The sequence below is a fragment of the Coregonus lavaretus genome (assembly GCF_964263955.1).
Source record: "Coregonus lavaretus genome assembly, chromosome: 5".
Classification (NCBI taxonomy): domain Eukaryota; kingdom Metazoa; phylum Chordata; class Actinopteri; order Salmoniformes; family Salmonidae; genus Coregonus; species Coregonus lavaretus.
In genome coordinates, this window is record NC_139992.1 from 5666431 (window position 1) to 5686189 (window position 19759).

The 19759-nt window shown below is 44.9% G+C and overlaps 1 protein-coding gene across 1 annotated transcript; it reads right to left on the reverse strand.

The window, feature by feature from the left end:
• Positions 1–18555: 18555 nt before the first annotated feature.
• Positions 18556–19512, reverse strand: LOC311128852 (trace amine-associated receptor 6-like; the record flags this gene model as incomplete). The annotated part of the gene is made up of 1 exon (XM_084161072.1): positions 18556–19512. One exon carries the CDS (start codon positions 19510–19512, stop codon positions 18556–18558), a length of 957 nt encoding a protein of 318 aa, XP_084017198.1.
• Between the last annotated feature and the right edge of the window lie 247 nt (positions 19513–19759).

Here is a 19759-nt window from a genome sequence, read left to right on the forward strand (position 1 = left end):
CCGGTCCGGCCTGTTCCTGACCCTTGCACCAAGCCAGTAGTGCGCGTCGCCAGCCCGGTCCGGCCTGTTCCTGTCCCTCGCACCAAGCCAGTGGTGCGCGTCGCCAGCCCGGTCCGGCCCTTTCCTGCTCCCCGCACCAAGCCAGTGGTGCGCGTCGTCAGCCCGGTCCGGCCCGTTCCTGCTCCCCGCACCAAGACAGTGGTGCATGTGTCCAGTCCGGCACGGCCCGTGCCTGTTCCACCGGTGCCTGTTCCGGCACCGGTCAGCTGCTCCACTCCGGAGTCAGAATAATCCGCTCCACCGGGGTCCGGTCCAACTCCAGTCAGCGGATCCACTCCGGAGCCAGAGCAATCAGCTCCACCGGTGTCCAGTCCAGCTCCGGCCAGCGTGTGTCCATAGCGTTACTATGTTTCACGGAGTCGTGGCTGAACGACAACAATGATAACATTCAGCTAGCAGGCTATACGCTACATCGGTACGACAGAACGTCTGACTCTGGTAAGACAAGGGGTGGCGGTCTCTGTATATTTGTAAATAACAGCTGGTGCACAAAATCAAATACTAAGGAAGTCTCGAGGTTTTGCTCGCCTGAGGTAGAGTATCTTATGATAAGCTGTAGACCACACTATTTACCAAGAGAGTTTTCATCTATATTTTTCATAGCTGTCTATTTACCACCACAAACCAATGCTGGCATTAAGATTGCACTGAATGAGTTGTACAAGGCCATTAATCAACAGGAAAACGCTCATCCAGATGCAGCGCTCCTAGTGGCCGGGGACTTTAATGCAGGGAAACTTAAATCCGTTCTACCTAATTTCTACCAGCATGTTAAATGTGCAACCAGAGGGAAAAAAACTCTAGACCACCTTTACTCCACACACAGAGACGCATACAAAGCTCTCCCTCGCCCTCCATTTGGCAAATCTGACCATAACTCTATCCTCCTGATTCCTGCTTATAAGCAAAAACTGAAGCAGGAAGCACCAGTGATTCGGTTAATAAAAAAGTGTTCAGATGACGCAGATGCTAAGCTACAGGACTGTTTTGCTAGCACAGACTGGAACATGTTCCGGGATTCTTCAGACAGCATTGAGGAGTACACCACATCAGTCACTGGCTTCATCAATAAGTGCATCGATGATGTCGTCCCCACAGTGACCGTACGTACATACCCCAACCAGAAGCCATGGATTACAGGAAACATCCGCACTGAGCTAAAGGGTAGAGCTGCCGCTTTCAAGGAACGGGACTCTAACCCGGACGCTTATAAGAAATCCCGCTATGACCTCCGACGAACCATCAAACAGGCAAAGAGTCAATACAGGTCTAAGATTGAATCATACTACACTGGCTCTGACGCTCGTCGGATGTGGCAGGGCTTGAAAACTATTACAGACTACAAAGGGAAGCACAGCCGCGAGCTGCCCAGTGACACAAGCCTACCAGACGAGCTAAACCACTTCTATGCTCGCTTCGAGGCAAGCAACACTGAAGCATGCATGAGAGCACCAGCTGTTCCGGATGACTATGTGATCACGCTCTCCGTAGCCGATGTGAGTAAGACTTTTAAGCAGGTCAACATTCACAAGGCCGCAGGGCCAGACGGATTACCAGGACGTGTACTCCGAGCATGTGCTGACCAACTGGCAAGTGTCTTCACTGACATTTTCAACATGTCCCTGACTGAGTCTGTAATACCAACATGTTTCAAGCAGACCAACATAGTCCCCGTGCCCAAGAACTCTAAGATAACCTGCCTAAATGACTACCGACCCGTAGCACTGACGTCTGTAGCCATGAAGTGCTTTGAAAGACTGGTCATGGCTCACATCAACAGCATAATCCCAGAAACCCTAGACCCACTCCAATTTGCATACCGCCCCAACAGATCCACAGATGATGCAATCTCTATCGCACTCCACACTGCCCTTTCCCACCTGGACAAGAGGAACACCTACGTGAGAATGCTATTCATTGACTACAGCTCAGCATTCAACACCATAGTGCCCTCTAAGCTCATCACTAAGCTAAGGATCCTGGGACTAAACACCTCCCTCTGCAACTGGATCCTGGACTTCCTGACGGGCCGCCCCCAGGTGGTAAGGGTAGGTAACAACACATCTGCCACACTGATCCTCAACACGGGGGCCCCTCAGGGGTGCGTGCTCAGTCCCCTCCTGTACTCTCTGTTCACCCATGACTGCATGGCCAGGCACGACTCCAACACCATCATTAAGTTTGCCGACGACACAACAGTGGTAGGCCTGATCACCGACAACGATGAGACAGCCTATAGGGAGGAGGTCAGAGATCTGGCCGTGTGGTGCCAGGACAACAACCTCTCCCTCAACGTGACCAAGACAAAGGAGATGATTGTGGACTACAGGAAAAAAAAAGAGGACTGAGCACGCCCCCATTCTCATCGACGGGGCTGTAGTGGAACAGGTTGAGAGCTTCAAGTTCCTTGGTGTCCACATCACCAACGAACTATCATGGTCCAAACACACCAAGACAGTCGTGAAGAGGGCACGACAAAGCCTATTCCCCCTCAGGAGACTAAAAAGATTTGGCATGGGTCCTCAGATCCTCAAAAAATTCTACAGCTGCACCATCGAGAGCATCCTGACTGGTTGCATCACCGCCTGGTATGGCAACTGCTTGGCCTCTGACCGCAAGGCACTACAGAGGGTAGTGCGTACGGCCCAGTACATCACTGGGGCAAAGCTCCCTGCCATCCAGGACCTCTATACCAGTCGGTGTCAGAGGAAGGCCCTCAAAATTGTCAAAGACTCCAGCCACCCTAGTCATAGACTGTTCTCTCTGCTACCGCACGGCAAGCGGTACCGGAGTGCCAAGTCTAGGTCCAAAAGACTTCTCAACAGCTTCTACCCCCAAGCCATAAGACTCCTGAACAGCTAATCATGGCTACCCGGACTATTTGCACTGCCCCCCCACCCCATCCTTTTTACACTGCTGCTACTCTGTTAAGTATTTATGCATAGTCACTTTAACTCTACCCACATGTACATATTACCTCAACTACCTCAACTAGCCGGTGCCCCCGCACATTGACTCTGCAACGGTACCCCCCTGTATATATAGCCTCCCTACTGTCACTTTTGTCACGATCGTTGGTTAGAGAGGACCAAGGCGCAGCGTGTTGAGCGAACATACTTTAATAGTAAAGTGCACACACGAATACAAAACAATAAACGATACGTAACGTCCTCAGACAATGACTGACAAGGAACAAAAACCCACAAACACAAAGGTGAACACAGACAGTTTAAATATGGCTCCCAATCAGAGACAACGAGCCAAACAGCTGACACTCGTTACCTCTGATTGGGAGTCACTCATCCAAACAAAGAAATACAACCACATAGAACAACCCAACCAAACAGAACACAACGAAACGAACACACCCTGGCTCAACATACAAAGTCCCGGAGCCAGAGCGTGACACTACCCCCCCCCTAAAGGCGCGGACTGCGACCGCGCCTCAATAAGGACTAAACAAGGGAGGGCTGGGTGGGCATACCTCCTCGGCGGTGGTTCTGGCTCCGGCCTTGATCCCCACCTCCTCTCCAACCCCCCAAAATACACCTGGTCCTGTCTAGCCCCGCTGGCCGGAGCCGGACTGACGACACGCGCCCCTGGCTTGGTGCGTGGAACAGGAATGGACCGGAATGGGCTGGCGACGCGCACCACAGACTTGGTGCGGAGAGCAGGAACGAGCCGGACAGGGCTGACGACGCACCCCGTAGGCTTGGTGCGTGGAGCAGGGACAGGCCGGGCAGGGCTGTCGACGCACACCGTAGACTTGGTGCGGAGAGCAGGAACGAGCCGGACAGGGCTGACGACGCACCCCGTAGGCTTGGTGCGTGGAGCAGGGACAGGCCGGGCAGGGCTGTCGACGCACACCGTAGACTTGGTGCGTGGAGCAGGAACAGGCCGGGCAGGGCTGTCGACGCACACCGTAGACTTGGTGCGTGGAGCAGGAACAGGCCGGGCAGGGCTGTCGACGCACACCGTAGACTTGGTGCGTGGAGCAGGAACAGGCCGGGCAGGGCTGTCGACGCACACCGTAGACTTGGTGCGTGGAGCAGGAACAGGCCGGGCAGGGCTGTCGACGCACACCACTGACTTGGTGGGAATGGCAGGAACAGGCCGGGCTGGGCTGACGACGCGCACCACTGACTTGGTGGGAATGGCAGGAACAGGCCGGACCGTACTGGGGACACACACCACTGGCCCCACGCAGGGATCAGGAACGGGCCGGACCGGACTGGTAACACACCCCAGTACCTCTCGCCGTGCCTCCACACTTTCCCTCTCCTCTGTGCCCAGTGGCCCCCCTAACCTGGCGGCCTTCTCTGCCAACGCTTTGCACCACTCTAACCCGTACACCTGCTGCCCCGACGTCGTGAGCCCCCCCCTAAAAATTTCCTGGGGGTCTCTCCTCCTCGTGGCCAAGGCCTCTCTCCCTCTTGCCAGACTCGCAATCATCTCCTCCCACGTCCATCCTCTCTCGTCACGCTGCTTGATCCAGTCGAGGTTGCCACGGAGATCTGCCAGTGATGGCTCCTGAACACGCTGCTTGGTCGTTGTATGGTGGGTTTTTCTGTCACGATCGTTGGTTAGAGAGGACCAAGGCGCAGCGTGTTGAGCGAACATACTTTAATAGTAAAGTGCACACACGAATACAAAACAATAAACGATACGTAACGTCCTCAGACAATGACTGACAAGGAACAAAAACCCACAAACACAAAGGTGAACACAGACAGTTTAAATATGGCTCCCAATCAGAGACAACGAGCCAAACAGCTGACACTCGTTACCTCTGATTGGGAGTCACTCATCCAAACAAAGAAATACAACCACATAGAACAACCCAACCAAACAGAACACAACGAAACGAACACACCCTGGCTCAACATACAAAGTCCCGGAGCCAGAGCGTGACAACTTTATTTTACTGTATATATAGCCACCCTACTGTCACTTTATTTTACTTCTGCTCTTTTTTTCTCAACACTTTTTTTGTTGTTTTATTCTTACTTTTTTTGTTTAAAATAAATGCACTGTTGGTTAAGGGCTGTAAGTAAGCATTTCACTGTAATGTCTGCACCTGTTGTATTCGGCGCATGTGACCAATAAAATTTGATTTGATTTGATTTGATTTGATTAGAGCTTTCAAGGAGCGGGACTCTAACCCGGACACTTATAAGAAATCCCGCTATGTGGCAGGGCTTGCAAACTTTTACAGACTTCAAAGGGAAGCACAGCGGCGAGCTGCCCAGTGACACGAGCTTACTAGATGAGCTAAATCACTTCAATGCTCGCTTCAAGGCAAGCAACACTGAAGAATGCATGAGCTGTTCCGGATGACTATGTGACCACGCTCTCTGTAGCCGATGTGAGTAAGACATTTAAGCAGTTCAACATTCACAAGGCCGCAGGGCCAGACGGATTACCAGGAAGTGTACTCCGAGCATACGCGGACCAACTGGCAAGTGTCTTCACTAACATTTTCAACATGTCCCTGACTGAGTCTGTAATACCAACATGTTTCAAGCAGACCACCATAGTCCCTTAGAACACTAAGATAACCTGCCTAAATGACTACTGACCCATAGCACCCACGTCTGTTGCCAAGAAGTGCTTTGAAAGGCTGGTCATGGCTCACATCAACACCATTATCCCAGATACCCTAGACCCACTCCAATTTGAATACCGCCCCAACAGATCCACAGATTATGCAATCTCTATTGCACTCCACACTGCCCTTTCCCACCTGGACAGAAGGAACACCTACGTGAGAATGCTATTCATTGACTACAGCTCAGCGATCAACACCATAGTGCCCTCAAAGCTCATCACTAAGCTAAGAATGCTGGGACTAAACACCTCCCTCTGCAAATGGATCATGGACTTCCTGACGTGCCGCCACCAGGTGGTAAGGGTAAGTAGCAACACATCTGTCACGCTGATCCTCAACACGGGGGACCCTCAGTGGTGCGTGCTCAGTCCCCTCCTGTACTCCATGTTCACCCATGACTGAATGGCCAGGCACAACTCCAACACCATTATTAAGTTTGCCGACGACACAACAGTGGTAGGCCTGATCTACGACAACGATGAGACAGCCTATAGGGAGGAGGTCAGAGACCTGGCCGTGTGGTGCCAGGATAACAACCTCTCCCTCAACGTGATCAAGACAAAGGAGATGATTGTGGACTACAGGAAAAAAAAAGAGGACTGAGCACACCCCTATTCTCATCGACGGGGCTGTAGTGGAACAGGTTGAGAGCTTCAAGTTCCTTGGTGTCCACATCACCTAAAAACTATCATGGTCCAAACACACCAAGACAGTCGTTAAGAGGACACGACAAAGCCTATTCCCCCTCAGGAGACTGAAAAGATTCGGCATGGGTCCTCAGATCCTCAAAAGGTTATACAGCTGCAAAACCGAGAGCATCCTGACTGGTTGCATCACCGCCTGGTATGGCAACTGCTCGGCCTCCGACCACAAGGCACTACAGAGGGTAGTGCGTACGGCCTAGTACATCACTTGGGCCAAGCTTCCTGCCATCCAGGACCTCTATACCAGGCGGTGTCAGAGAAAGGCCCTAAATATTGTCAAAGACTCCAGCCACCCTAGTTATTGACAGTTCTCTCTGCTACCGCACGGCAAGCGTTACCGGAGCACCAAGTATATGTCCAAAAGGCTTCTTAACAGCTTCTACCCCCAAGACATAAGACTCCTGAACAACTAATCATGGCTACCCGGACTATTTGCATTGTCCCCCCCACCCCACCCCCCTTTTTAAGATGCTGCTACTCTGTTTATTGTCAATGCATAGTCACTTTAACTCTACCTACATGTACATATGACCTCAATTACCTCAACTAACCGGTGCCCCCGCACATTGACTCTGTACCGGTACCCCTTGTATATAGCCTCCATACTGTTCTTTTATTTTAATGCTACTCTTTAAATATTTTTTATTTAAATTTTTACTTAGCACTTTTTTTTCTCAAAACTGCATTATTGGTTAAGGGTTTGTAAGTAAGCATTTCACTGTAAGGTCTACACCTGTTGTACTCTGCGCATGTGGCAAAAACAATTTGATTTGATTTGATTTTACTTTGCCAGCTGATGAAAGGGATACTTTGGGATTTTGGCAATAGACCTTTCACTCGTTTCCGGGATGGGACATCCGTTTTTGGGAAATTATATGTCCGGTCTAAGATGTATGGTCTTTTCTCAATCGAAATGGCTCAAATCAGGAGCAAGTCCTGTTGTAGCATACCTCTTTGTTCAAATTCGAGACAAAAAAACAACCGCATCTAAAGCCTCTTATTTTGAAGTCAACCCAGATTGAGCTAGCCCTGGTGGGCTAGCTCAAATTGTCTTTCCACTGCCTCCATAAGTGCATGTGACTTTGCAGCTAGCGTTACTAATGTTGCCAGCTACCTAGAAATTGTAGAACGTCCTTTGGCTACAGCAAGCCAAATGTTTAGCTTGCTAGCTAAATGGTTAGGATGGTCGCTAGCATAACAGGCTAGCTAGCTAGCTTAATTCCTAACCATGCTTGCCATGGCATTGGCTACTAGCTAGCAGGCTAACCAAAAACACCAGACCACAGGTTTGATAGAATGTAGCAAGCTAGCTTTCAATACAACCTGGCTCCTTTTCTAAAAACTCTGGCTAAAATCCCTACAAGCTCACATTAGCTAGCTAGCTTGTTTCAACTCTGATTTGCAAGCTAACATTATAGCTAACATTCGATGGCTGACTGGTCTCATAAATATTTATTGTGTAGTGCAAAAATAAGTGACTACAGTGCATTCAGAAAGTATTCAGACCCCTTGACTTTTTCCCAAAAAAGTATTTACGTTACAGCCTTATACTAAAATAGATAGAATTGTTTTTTCCTCTCAATCCCATCAATCTACACACAATACCCCATAATGACAAAGCAAAAACAGGTTTTTAGATTATTTTTCAAACATTTACATAAATATTCAGACCCTTTACTCAGTACTTTGTTGAAGCACCTTTGGCAGCGATTGCAGCCTCAAGCCTTCTTGAGTATGTCGCTACAAGCTTGCCACACTTGTAGTTACAGAGTTTCTCCCATTCTTCTCTGCAGATCCTGTCAAGCTCTGTAAGGTTGAATGAGGAGTGTCGCTGCACAGCTATTTTCAGGTCTCTTCAGAGATGTTCGATTGAGCTCAAGTCTGGGCTCTGGCTGGGCCACTTAAGGACATTCAGAGACCTGTCCCGAAGCCACTCCTACGCTGTCTTGGCTGTGTGCTTAGGGTCATTGTCCTGTTGGAAGGTGAACCTTCACTCCAGTCTGAGGTCCTGAGCACTGTGGAGCAGGTTTTCATCAAGGATCTCTCTGTACTTTGTTCCGTTCATCTTTCCCTTGATCCTGACTAGTCTCCCAGTCCCTGCTGCTGAAAAACATCCCCACAGCATGATGCTGCCACCACCATGCTTCACCGTAGGTATGGTGCCAGTTTTCCTCCAGACGGGACGCTTGGCATTCAGGCCAAATAATTCAACCTTGGTTTCGTTAGACCAGAGAATCTTGGTTCTCATGGTCTGAGTGCTTTAGATGCCTTTTGGCAAACTCCAAGCCGGCTGTCATGTGCCTTTTACTGAGGAGTGGCTTCCGTCTGGCCACTCTACCATAAAGGCCTGATTGGTGGAGTGCTGCAGAGATGGTTGTCCTTCTGGAAGGTTCTCCCATCTCCACAAAGGAACTCTAGAGCTCTGTCAGAGTGACCATCGGGTTCTTTGTCACCTCCCTGACAAGGCCCTTCTCCCCCGATTGCTCAGTTCGCCTCGGCAGCAAGCTCTAGGAAAAGTCTTGGTGGTTCCAAACTTCTTCCATTTAAGAATGAGGCCACTGTGTTCTTGGGGACCTTCAATGCTGCAGACATTTTCTGGTACCCTTCCCCAGATCTGTGCCTTGACGCAATGCTGTCTCGGTGCTCTACGGACAATTCCTTCGACCTCATGGCTTAGCTTTTGCTCTGACATGCATTTGCAACTGTGGGACCTTATGTAATTAGGTGTGTGCCTTTCCAAATCATGTCCAATCAATTTAATTTACCACAGGTGGACACCAATCAAGTTGTAGAAACATCTCAAGGATGATCAATGGAAACAGGATGCAGCTGAGCTCAATTTCGAGTCTCATAGCAAAGGGTCTGAATACTAATGTAAATAAGGTATTTCAGTTTTTATTTGTAATCAATTTGCAGAAAAAATGAAATAACTGTTTTTGTTTTGTCATTATGGGGTATTGTGTGTAGACTGACGAGGGAAAAAAAAATAATTCATTACATTTTAGAATAAGGCTGTAAAGTAACAAAATGTGGAAAAAGGGAAGGGATCTGAATACTTTCCAAATGCACTGTATGTTGGTAATTCGTGTCATGTCTGACTACTGCAGTACTGTTTGTCCATCTGCTAACTGACAGCAACAAGCTAAACATTAAAGCATCCAGCAGAAATCATCTTCTCATTAGCTAGCTAACATTAGCAATATTATAGCCATAAATCATTATTAATAATGATTATTGGATCATTATTCACCCTTGCTCTGCCGCAACATATAGTCATTACTATATTAACAACATTATGTTTTTGTCATAAACATCTAAATGATCCAAATTACAAGCTAGAACAAGTACATTTTAATTTACTTCCTGTGTATTCGGCTACTCAAGTGGTTCACTATGTTGTTCTGTGTCTGTTGTTCTGTGTCTGTTGTTCTGTGTCTGGCTGTGCTAATTACAAACAAGCGTGAAAATTAGTTATCTTTCACCGTTCTACCTACCAGAGTTTTCCCCTGATGCTCCCAGTGGCTTGCGGCTATCAAGAATGATGCTTACAGTGACCAAAGATTATCAGAGGGATTTTCAGGCTGAAGTGATGGGGAAGTTGTACGGGTTTAATGGCACAGGCAGAACTTGGGACGTTTGAACAGCAGACGGCTGCAACGTTCTGGATAAGTTGCAGGTTTAATGGCACAGGCAGGGAGGCCAGCCAACAGCGAGTTGCAGTAATACAGACTGGAGATGACAAGTGCCTGGATTAGAACCTGTGCCGCTTTCTGTGTAAGGTAGGGTCATACTCTGCGAATGTTGTAGAGCATGAACCTGCAGGATCGGGTCACCGCTTTGATGTTAGCGGAGAACGACAGGGTGTTGTCCAGGGTCACGCCAAGGTTCTTTGCATTCTGGGAGGAGGACACAATGGAGTTTTCAACCGTGATGGCGAGATCATGGAGCGGGCAGTCCTTCCCCGGGAGGAAGAGCAGCTCCGTCTTGCCGAGGTTCAGCTTGAGGTGGTGATCTGACATCCACACTGATATGTCTGCCAGACATGCAGAGATGCGATTCGCCACCTGGTTATCAGAAGGGGGAAAGGAGAAAATTCATTGTGTGTCGTCTGCATAGCAATGATAGGAGAGGCCATGTGAGGATATGACAGAGCCAAGTGACTTGGTGTATAGAGAGAATAGGAGAGGGCCTAGAACTGAGCCCTGGGGGACACCAGTGGTGAGAGCACATGGTGCGGAGACAGATTCTTGCCACGCCACCTGGTAGGAGCAACCTGTCAGGTAGGACGCAATCCAAGAGTGAGCAGCGCCGGAGATGCCCAACTCGGAGAGGGTGGAGAGGAGGATCTGATGGTTCACAGTATCAAAGGCAGCAGATAGGTCTAGAAGGATAAGAGGAGAGAGAGTTAGCTTTAGCAGTGCGGAGAGCCTCCGTGACACAAAGACAAGCAGTCTCAGTTGAATGACCAGTCTTGAAACCTGACTGGTTTGGATCAAGAAGGTCATTCTGAGAGAGATAGCAGGAAAGTTGGCTAGAGATGGCACGCTCAAGAGTTTTGGAGAGAAAAGAAAGAAGGGATACTGGTCTGTAGTTGTTGACATCGGAGGGATCGAGTGTAGGATTTTTGAGGAGGGGTGCAACTCTCGCTCTCTTGAAGATGGAAGGGACATGGCCAGCGGTCAAGGATGAGTTGATGAGCGAGGTGAGGTAAGGGAGTGGTCTGGAGAAGAGAGGAGGGGATTGGGTCAAGCGGGCAGGTTGTTGGGCGGCTGGCTGTCACAAGTCGCAAGATTTCATCTGGAGAGAGAGGGGTTGACGAAGTCATCCACAGAGAGGGAGTGGGGAGGGGGAGGAGGAGGAGGATTCAGCAGGGAGGAGAAGGTGGCAAAGAGCTTCCTAGGGTTAGAGGCAGAGGCTTGAAATTTAGAGTGGTAGAAAGTGGCTTTAGCAGCAGAAACAGAGGAAGAGAATGTAAAGAGGAGGGAGTGAAAAGATGACAGGTCCGCAGGGAGCCTAGATTACTTCCAGTTCCGCTCGGCTGCCCGGAGCCCTGTTCTGTGAGCTCGCGATGAGTCGTCAAGCCACGGAGCTGGAGGGGAGGACCGAGGCGGCCGGGAGGATAGGGGACATAGAGAGTCAAAATATGCAGAAAGGGAGGAGAGGAGGGTTGAGGAGGCAGAATCAGGAGATCGAAGGGAGAAGGATTTAGCAGAGGGAAGAGATGGATGGAAGAGGAGAGAGTAGCGGGAGAGAGAGAGCGAAGGTTGCGACGGCACATTACCATCTGAGTAGGGGCAGAGTGAATAGTGTTGGAGGAGAGCGAGAGAGAAAAGGATACAAAGTAGTGGTCGGAGACTTGGAGGGGAGTTGCAGTGAGATTACTAGAAGAACAGCATCTAGTAAAGATGAGGTCAAGCGTATTGCCTGCCTTGTGAGTAGGGGGGGACGGTGAGAGGGTGAGGTCAAAAGAGGAAAGGAGAGGAAAGAAGGAGGCAGAGAGAAATGAGTCAAAGGCAGACGTAGGGAGGTTAAAGTCACCCAGAACTGTGAGGGGTGAGCCATCCTCAGGAAAGGAACTTATCAAGGCGTCAAGCTCATTGATGAACTCTCCAAGGGAACCTGGAGGGCGATAAATGCTAAGGATGTTAAGCTTGACTGGTCTAGTGACTGCGACACCATGGAATTCAAATGAGGAGATAGACAGATGGGTCAGGGTGAAAAGAGAGAATGTCCACTTGGGAGAGATGAGGATTCCTGTGCCACCACCGCGCTGATCAGATGCTCTCGGGGTATGCGAGAACACATGATCAGACGAGGAAAGGGCAGTAGGAGTAGCAGTGTTTTCTGTGGTAATCCCTGTTTCCGTCAGCGCCAAGAAGTCGAGGGACTGGGGGTTTTTGTCATGGACAAAACATTTTGATACAAAAGCAGCTAAGAAGGGGAAAAGTTTGTCCATAATAAAACACACAAAGGTACAGACACACGCATGTGCACACATGTGCTAGCACCCACACTTACATTGTAATATTGTTGTATGGTGGTATTATGCATTTTGTATTGTAGATATGTAGTGGTGTAATAATGTTATATGATGTACTGTTTTATCTTTTGTTTTGTGTGTAATGTAAGTGCCTTAATGTGTTTGGACCCCAGGTAGAGTAGCTGCTGACTTGGCAACAGCTAATGGGGATCCCTAATAAATACAAATACAAATCTGCACAGTGCACTAATATTAACAGACAGGAGGGGGGGAAAAAAAGATTAACATTGTTAACAAGATCATGTCCACAAGACAGTGGTAGTACCATCCCTTAAAAATATAAATGGCCTAATCAATACATCTACTGATTGGCATGAAACTCTCAAACCATACCAGATCCAGTTTTCAAGCATTTTTCAAAAGTGCAGAAGGGTAGAGAAAGGCGATGAATGCTTGAGCCTCCATGACCAATTATTTGATTTTGAGAAACAGACCCTTTGTTTGATAATCTTGTGTTATTATCAAGTATTCACCCCCTGGGCATTTTTCCTATTTTGCTGCCTTACAACCTGGAATTAAAATGGATTTTTGGGGGGTTTGTATCATTTGATTTAGACAACATGCCTACCACTTTGAAGATGCAAAATATTTTTTGGTGTGAAACAAACAAGAAATAAGACAAAATAAACAGAAAACTTGAGCGTGCATAACTATTCAAGAGTTTCCCTGTATTTAGCGCCATCCATCATTCCTTCAATTCTGACCAGTTTCCCGGTCCCTGCCGATGAAAAACATCTCCACAGCATGATGCTGCCACCACCATGCTTCACTGTGGGGATGGTGTTCTCGGGGTGATGAGAGGTGTTGGGTTTGTGCCAGACATAGCTTTTTCCTTGATGGCCAAAAAGCTCAATTTTAGTCTCATCTGACTAGAGTACCTTCTTCCATATGTTTGGGAAGTCTCCCACATGCCTTTTGGCGAACACCAAACCTTTTTGATAGTTTTTTTTTTTAAGCAATGGCTTTTTTTATGGCCATTCTTCCGTAAAGTCCAGCTCTGTGGAGTGTACAGCTTAAAGTGGTCCTATGGACAGATACTCCCATCTCCGCTGTGGAGCGTTGCAGCTCCTTCAGGGTTATCTTTGGTCTCTTTGTTGCCTCTCTGATTAATGCCCTCCTTTCCTGGTCTGTGAGTTTTGGTGGGCGGCCCTCTCTTGGCAGGTTTGTTGTGGTGCCATATTCTTTCCATTTTTAAATAATGCTCTGTGGGATAAGGTTTCGGATATTTTTTTATGACCCAACCCTGATCTGTACATCTCCACAACTTTGTCCCTGACCTGTTTGGAGAGCTCCTTGGTCTTCATGGTGCCGCTTGCTTAGTGGTGTTGCAGACTCTGGGGCCTTTCAGAACAGGTGTATATATACTGTGATCATGTGACAGATCATGTGACGCTTAGATTGCACACAGGTGGACTTCATTTAACTAATTATGTGACTTCTGAAGGTAATTGGTTGCACCAGATCTTATTTAGGGGCTTCATAGCAAAGGGGGTGAATACATATGCACGCACCACTTTTCCGTTATTGATTTTTTATATTTTTTGAAACAAGTAATTTTTTTCATTTCACTTCACCAATTTGGACTATTTTGTGTATGTTTAAATTACAGGTTGTAATGCAAGAAAATAGGAAAAACGCCAAGGGGGTTGAATACTTTTGCAAGGCACTGTACATTTTCAAGTACATAACTATAGAGAACATACAAAAATGATATGGTAATACAAAATGTAAGTTTACACACTCCCAGGAATGTCATACATTATGGATCATTAGCTCATACACCAACAGTGGTAGTACCATCCCTTTAAAATACAAATGGCCTAATCGATAGCTTTCTGCCCATATAAGACATGTCTATGTCCTGGAAAGTTTGCTGTTGCTTACAACAGTCATGCTAATCACATTAGCGCACGTTAGCTCAACCGTTCCGTATACGGGACACCGATCCCGTAGAGGCTAACATCTTCTCTTTTGGCTAATGCTGTTGGTTTATTGTGCTTGGCATCACTGATTGTGCAACGTGTGGCATGTGAGACACTTCCAAACCATGCCTTAGTATAGAGCTTCACAAAGCCCTTGGCATTCTTTATCAACTCATTATCATCAGTCATTATTGACAGACATGCCAGCATTTCTGCCTCGTCTTTTTCTGCCTAACTTTACAACAAGTGTAGGAAATCCGTAGGTATTTCCACTTTCGATTAACTTGTTAGCTTCTTTGACAGCAAGAATAACTTCATAAAAATTGTCTGGCTTGATGGATTCTGCTACAGTGATGAGTGACATTGACTTTCTCTAGGTGACCAACAACCCTCCAAGTTCCCAGATTTTTTGTGTAATATATTGGTGCTGTGTCTTATTGTATCCAAGCCTCTTGAATGAGAACTTTGCATACTCCAAGGTCTCATCGTGATGAACATCTTGACAAGTCCTTCAGGTGTCTCTTTTGGGAGATGAGCCACATCAGCCATGGCCAAAGCTCTTTGCCTCCAAAATGGCTCCTGACCTGATGGACCATCTGATTTGGTGATACATCTTTTCATATGCCTCCATAGCTCCAAGCAGACAACCATGCTTTTGCAATGAGGGAAATATTAATATTTTCCTGTTTCCCCTTTCTTTGATAGTCTTTTCACCTTTAGGGCCCATGTTCCACCTTTGAGAACTTTATTGTTATGAAGAAAGTTTCCTCTATTCCGTAGTTGTTCAAGCTGTCTTCGAACCTGGAGGGGTCTATTTCTATTTCTGAGTTGTCTTTTTCATGCTTTTTGAAATGCCTTTCGATTTTTGGTTGTAGCTTGTCGCAAACAAAACAGAAGTTGTGCTTGTTTTCTTTCGATGGTGAAGATTCTGTATTTAGGTAGGCCTGGGATTGCGATGGTTCACACTCTACTTGAATTGTAGACTCTTTTGTTTGTATGGTGTCTTCTTGACCTTTATCTGATTCCTGAACTTCATCAGAAATTCAAAATTCAGAACTTTAAAAAATCACATTTTCTCAGTCTTCAATATCATTAGTGGAGTCTAGCACGTACTCATGATCAGATAAACAGGTTTCTTCTCCACTGGAGTCCTGGTATTAGTGGCAAGACAATTGAAGTCATTTATTAGCAGAAACATAGAACTAATGGAATTGTATAGCCACAATGTTGCTTTCGTTGGCATTTTACAAGTGGCCCAACATTTCTAGATGGAAACTTACACTTGAATCCACCCTCTGTATATCCATTGTTTTGGAGAAACAAGACTTATGCCAAACAGTGGAACAATCCGTAAGAAAGCACAAAATGATTAGTGCTGTATGATCCTAATGCTATTCGGCAACTTCCTTCAAACTGAACACAGAGACATAAAAATGGTATTTAAGAGTTCATCTGACTCTGGGGAAGTAAATATCCCTTAATGGAAAGGTTCAACCATTTTTAATATTTTTGTTTTTGTGCATCTCTGAGTGATGTTCTATCGATTCCCTTGGTCATTTCATGTTTTCATGTGTATTTGAGTTATTGGCGTTCAAGCAGACAGAAATCCGTCCGGTATGACGTAGCACTGTGATAAAGTCGCTCTCACTACACTGGAAGTTAATAGGAATACTACTTTAAGATAGCTAAAAACGTCTATCATACATGTCAGATTTCAATATTGGCTGATGTCATAACTCGGGAGGATGTCTTCTCTCGAATGAGCCATTGATCATATTTTAGTGATATTCCTACCTCGAGAAATGTAGGAATAAGAAGGCATGAGCTTGTTTTATAAAATACATTGTAGTTATTTAGGGTTGTATATTCCAAATACCAAAGTCTGTGGTTGTTCCATGTTATTTAATGATAGAAAGTAAGTATTCTAAATTGTACATTATGAGTACGTCAAGATTCATTCTATATGTTGTTTAACATCACCTTCTAGTGGCTCAATTGGGACACAATGCCTTCAACAAGTGCAGTAAAGTTGAAATACACAATAATGCATGATATCTGATAACTTCCAGGTCTAACTCAATGGTGTATAGTAGTAGTTCATGGTAAAATGTAAGAATATGCAATTATGGATAAAACTTTAACGTTCAGTAATAAACTATTTGTAAGGCATTTACAGTTTGCTCACCATTTATTAATCATTACTGACAGATTTGTTAAATGTTAGTAAGCTAGGTATTTTCACATTCATAAATAACTACTATATGCATTGATGATTCATAGTGTCAGATTGCTGCCAGGTCAGTGGTCATGCCAGAGCAGCTCTCAGATGCTGTTGAGTCAGAATGAATATAGAAAGTGGGTACCACTTTATAATAACACCTTGTAATAAAGAATATTCAATGGATTGAGAAATAGTTTATTCATTTATTTATAATTACTCCCACATTTGTGTTACTAAGCTAGTTGTTCACACATGTATAAATAACTTTTATAGTATGTAATACTAAGATGTTTAATAAATGTCCTTGTAAATCATTTACCAATCATTGGTAAAGTTGTGTTGCAGTCCCTAAAGCGAGGACTATTCATCCTTAATAAATGTTGAGCGACCAGTGTAATTTCTCACAAAAAGATGGACATGCCATTGGTAGACATTCCAGCAGTACCTGGTGCTCCTTAAGGTCTCAAAATGACCTAGAACATATCAATGGTTAAACAATAAGCACACAACACAGAGGATGTTAAAGGAAATATATGAACATTTTATTCCAAAACAGTCACACTGTTGTAGTAGTATGCTGAAAGTAGTAGAAGTAACATGTTTTGTCTGAAAATGCTAACATTTGTGTTTGTTGGCAGTGACTACCAAAACCAAAGTGTGGATTGTAGTCACTCATTAGATTAGTTCATAAACTGCTTACAGGGTAAGGGAACCAATATCTAAATACATAATTTAACTGAACATTATGTTTAAAGGGTTACTCCCTTTAATACACTACAAGTGAAGTTGTCCAAATTCTTATGGCTTCTTCCAATGGGGGGACTAGATACATAAGGTGTTCTAATTTACATATGAAAATACCCTCAAATAAAAGGTGGCATTCTATAATGTCGCCTCATATTAAACTTTTGATGTCAAATCCAAAAATGATTTGTACATGGTACAGGCTCTAAAGAAGTTAACTCAGCCATCTACACTGCCGTCGGCAACGCAGCCAAGGAGTACAAAACTAAACTTAAGAATGGGAAACGTAGTACTAGCTTACATAGAACAGATCTACCGCTTCTTAGACCTGCTTTCAATGAGAATGACAGCTCTATTACTCATATTTCTATGTGGATTTGGACGGGTCACCCAAAAAGTTACATATTGAAGCTTTGAAAAGTAAATATTTTCTTTATCATTACACACACATTTGTTTTAATTAGTTATTCACACATTTATAAGCAACTTTTGTAGTGTTCATACCCAGAATGTTGAGGGTGAAGTGTCTGCTGCGATCTCCTGCGCTGTTGTGTTTTATCATTAATGCATAGAGTAGTTATATATCAATGTGAAAATACCTAGCTTACTAACATTTAACAAATGTGGGAGTAATGATTAATAAATGGTGAGCAAACTGTAAATGCCTTACAAATGGTTTATTACTGAACACTATAAAGTGTTAACCATGATTGCATATTCTTGCATTTTACCCTCAACTACTTACACAATACACCATTGAGATAGACTTGGACGTTATCTGATATCATGCATTATTGTACATTTCAACTCTACCACACTTGATGAAGGCATTGTGTCCCAATTGAGCCACTAGAGGGTGATGTTAAACAACATATAGAATGAATCTTGACGTCCTCGGAATGTACTATTAGAATACTTACTTTTTATCATTAAATAACATGGAACAACCACAGACTTTGGTATTTGGAATATACAACCCTAAATGACTACAATGTCTTTTATAAAACAAGCATATGCCTTCTTATGCATTCTCCAAGTCATTCCATTCCAATCCATCCAAATCATTCTGCAACAACACCACATGTATCTATGATGACAACACTGAGATGAATAATGTCAGTGTATTGTTACATGAAAGAAGCAATTACAACAAATGTATTACAAAACATATCAAACCTATGTGTGTCATATTTAGGAATAAAAGCATAGGAACTATTATTATTATATTATATTATATTATTATTATATTATTATAACTATGAACGTCTTAACTTCTGAGTTAAAATAAGTTTAGCTGTTACTTTGAACCATGGATAAAAGAAAGCATAAATTATTGGATTAATTAAGGAATTAGCAAGTGGCAGACAGCTGATGATAAATGATACAAATTGGTCAATTAAAAATAAAAGTGCATAAAAATAAAATGGAATCCAACAACTTAGATAGGTGAAAACAACAATAGCTAGAGTTTTTGCTGCTTTTCTCTCTGACTTATTTGCCTGTACAGTTTTAACACCAGACACACTGGCAGTCTCTTTTGAAAATACCTTTCTGGCCTGTGATCTGGCCACCACAAATATATTACAATAAAGTGTTATAATAATAGAGCACGGGACAAACATTGTAATTACAAAGTCAATTCTATTACCCCAGACTGACCCTTCTACAGTAAAACATTCTTTCAAACACCTGCTGGGTACCTGTACATTTATAAAGATTTTTGCAATAGCAGCATTGTATATGATACAAAAACACCAGTTAATGGATATACAACACATCATTCTTGTTATTGTTATTTTAGAGTGGTACAATAAGGGATCACACACAGCAACATAACGGTCAATAGATATCAAGACCAAACTGCCCACAGATAAAGAAGAACACAAACAACTGATATAGAAATAAAACCCACAGAAATATTCCCCAAAATCCCAGCATGGTTCCATTAATGCTACAGCCGTTACTGGTATCACAATCAGTCCCACCAGGAGATCTGCCACAGCCAGAGAGAGGATGAGCAGGTTGGTTGGAGTGTGGAGCTGCTTGAAGTGAGAGATGGAGATGATCACCAGTATGTTCAAAAATACTGTGACTACTGAAATCAATGAGAAGAAGATGTACAGTGTTATGTAGATAGATGTCGATAGCGAAGACTTTCTGCAAGAAGAGTTTCTGTCTTGAAAACAGTATTGAACATCTTCATGTGTCTCCATTTGTAATAAAGGATCAAAATGCTGAGGTCCTGCTCCTGCTTGATCCTGTGTGTGACCCTGTCAGGTCAGCCTTCTGACAAACTCTGAGCTCTGCCTCTCTATTTATCCCTGAATGACTGACACACACTCCCCTCCCCAGCGTCTCTCTGCACACACACACACACACACACACACACACACACACACACACACACACACACACACACACACACACACACACGTGAGCACAGAAATTAACAAATCATTT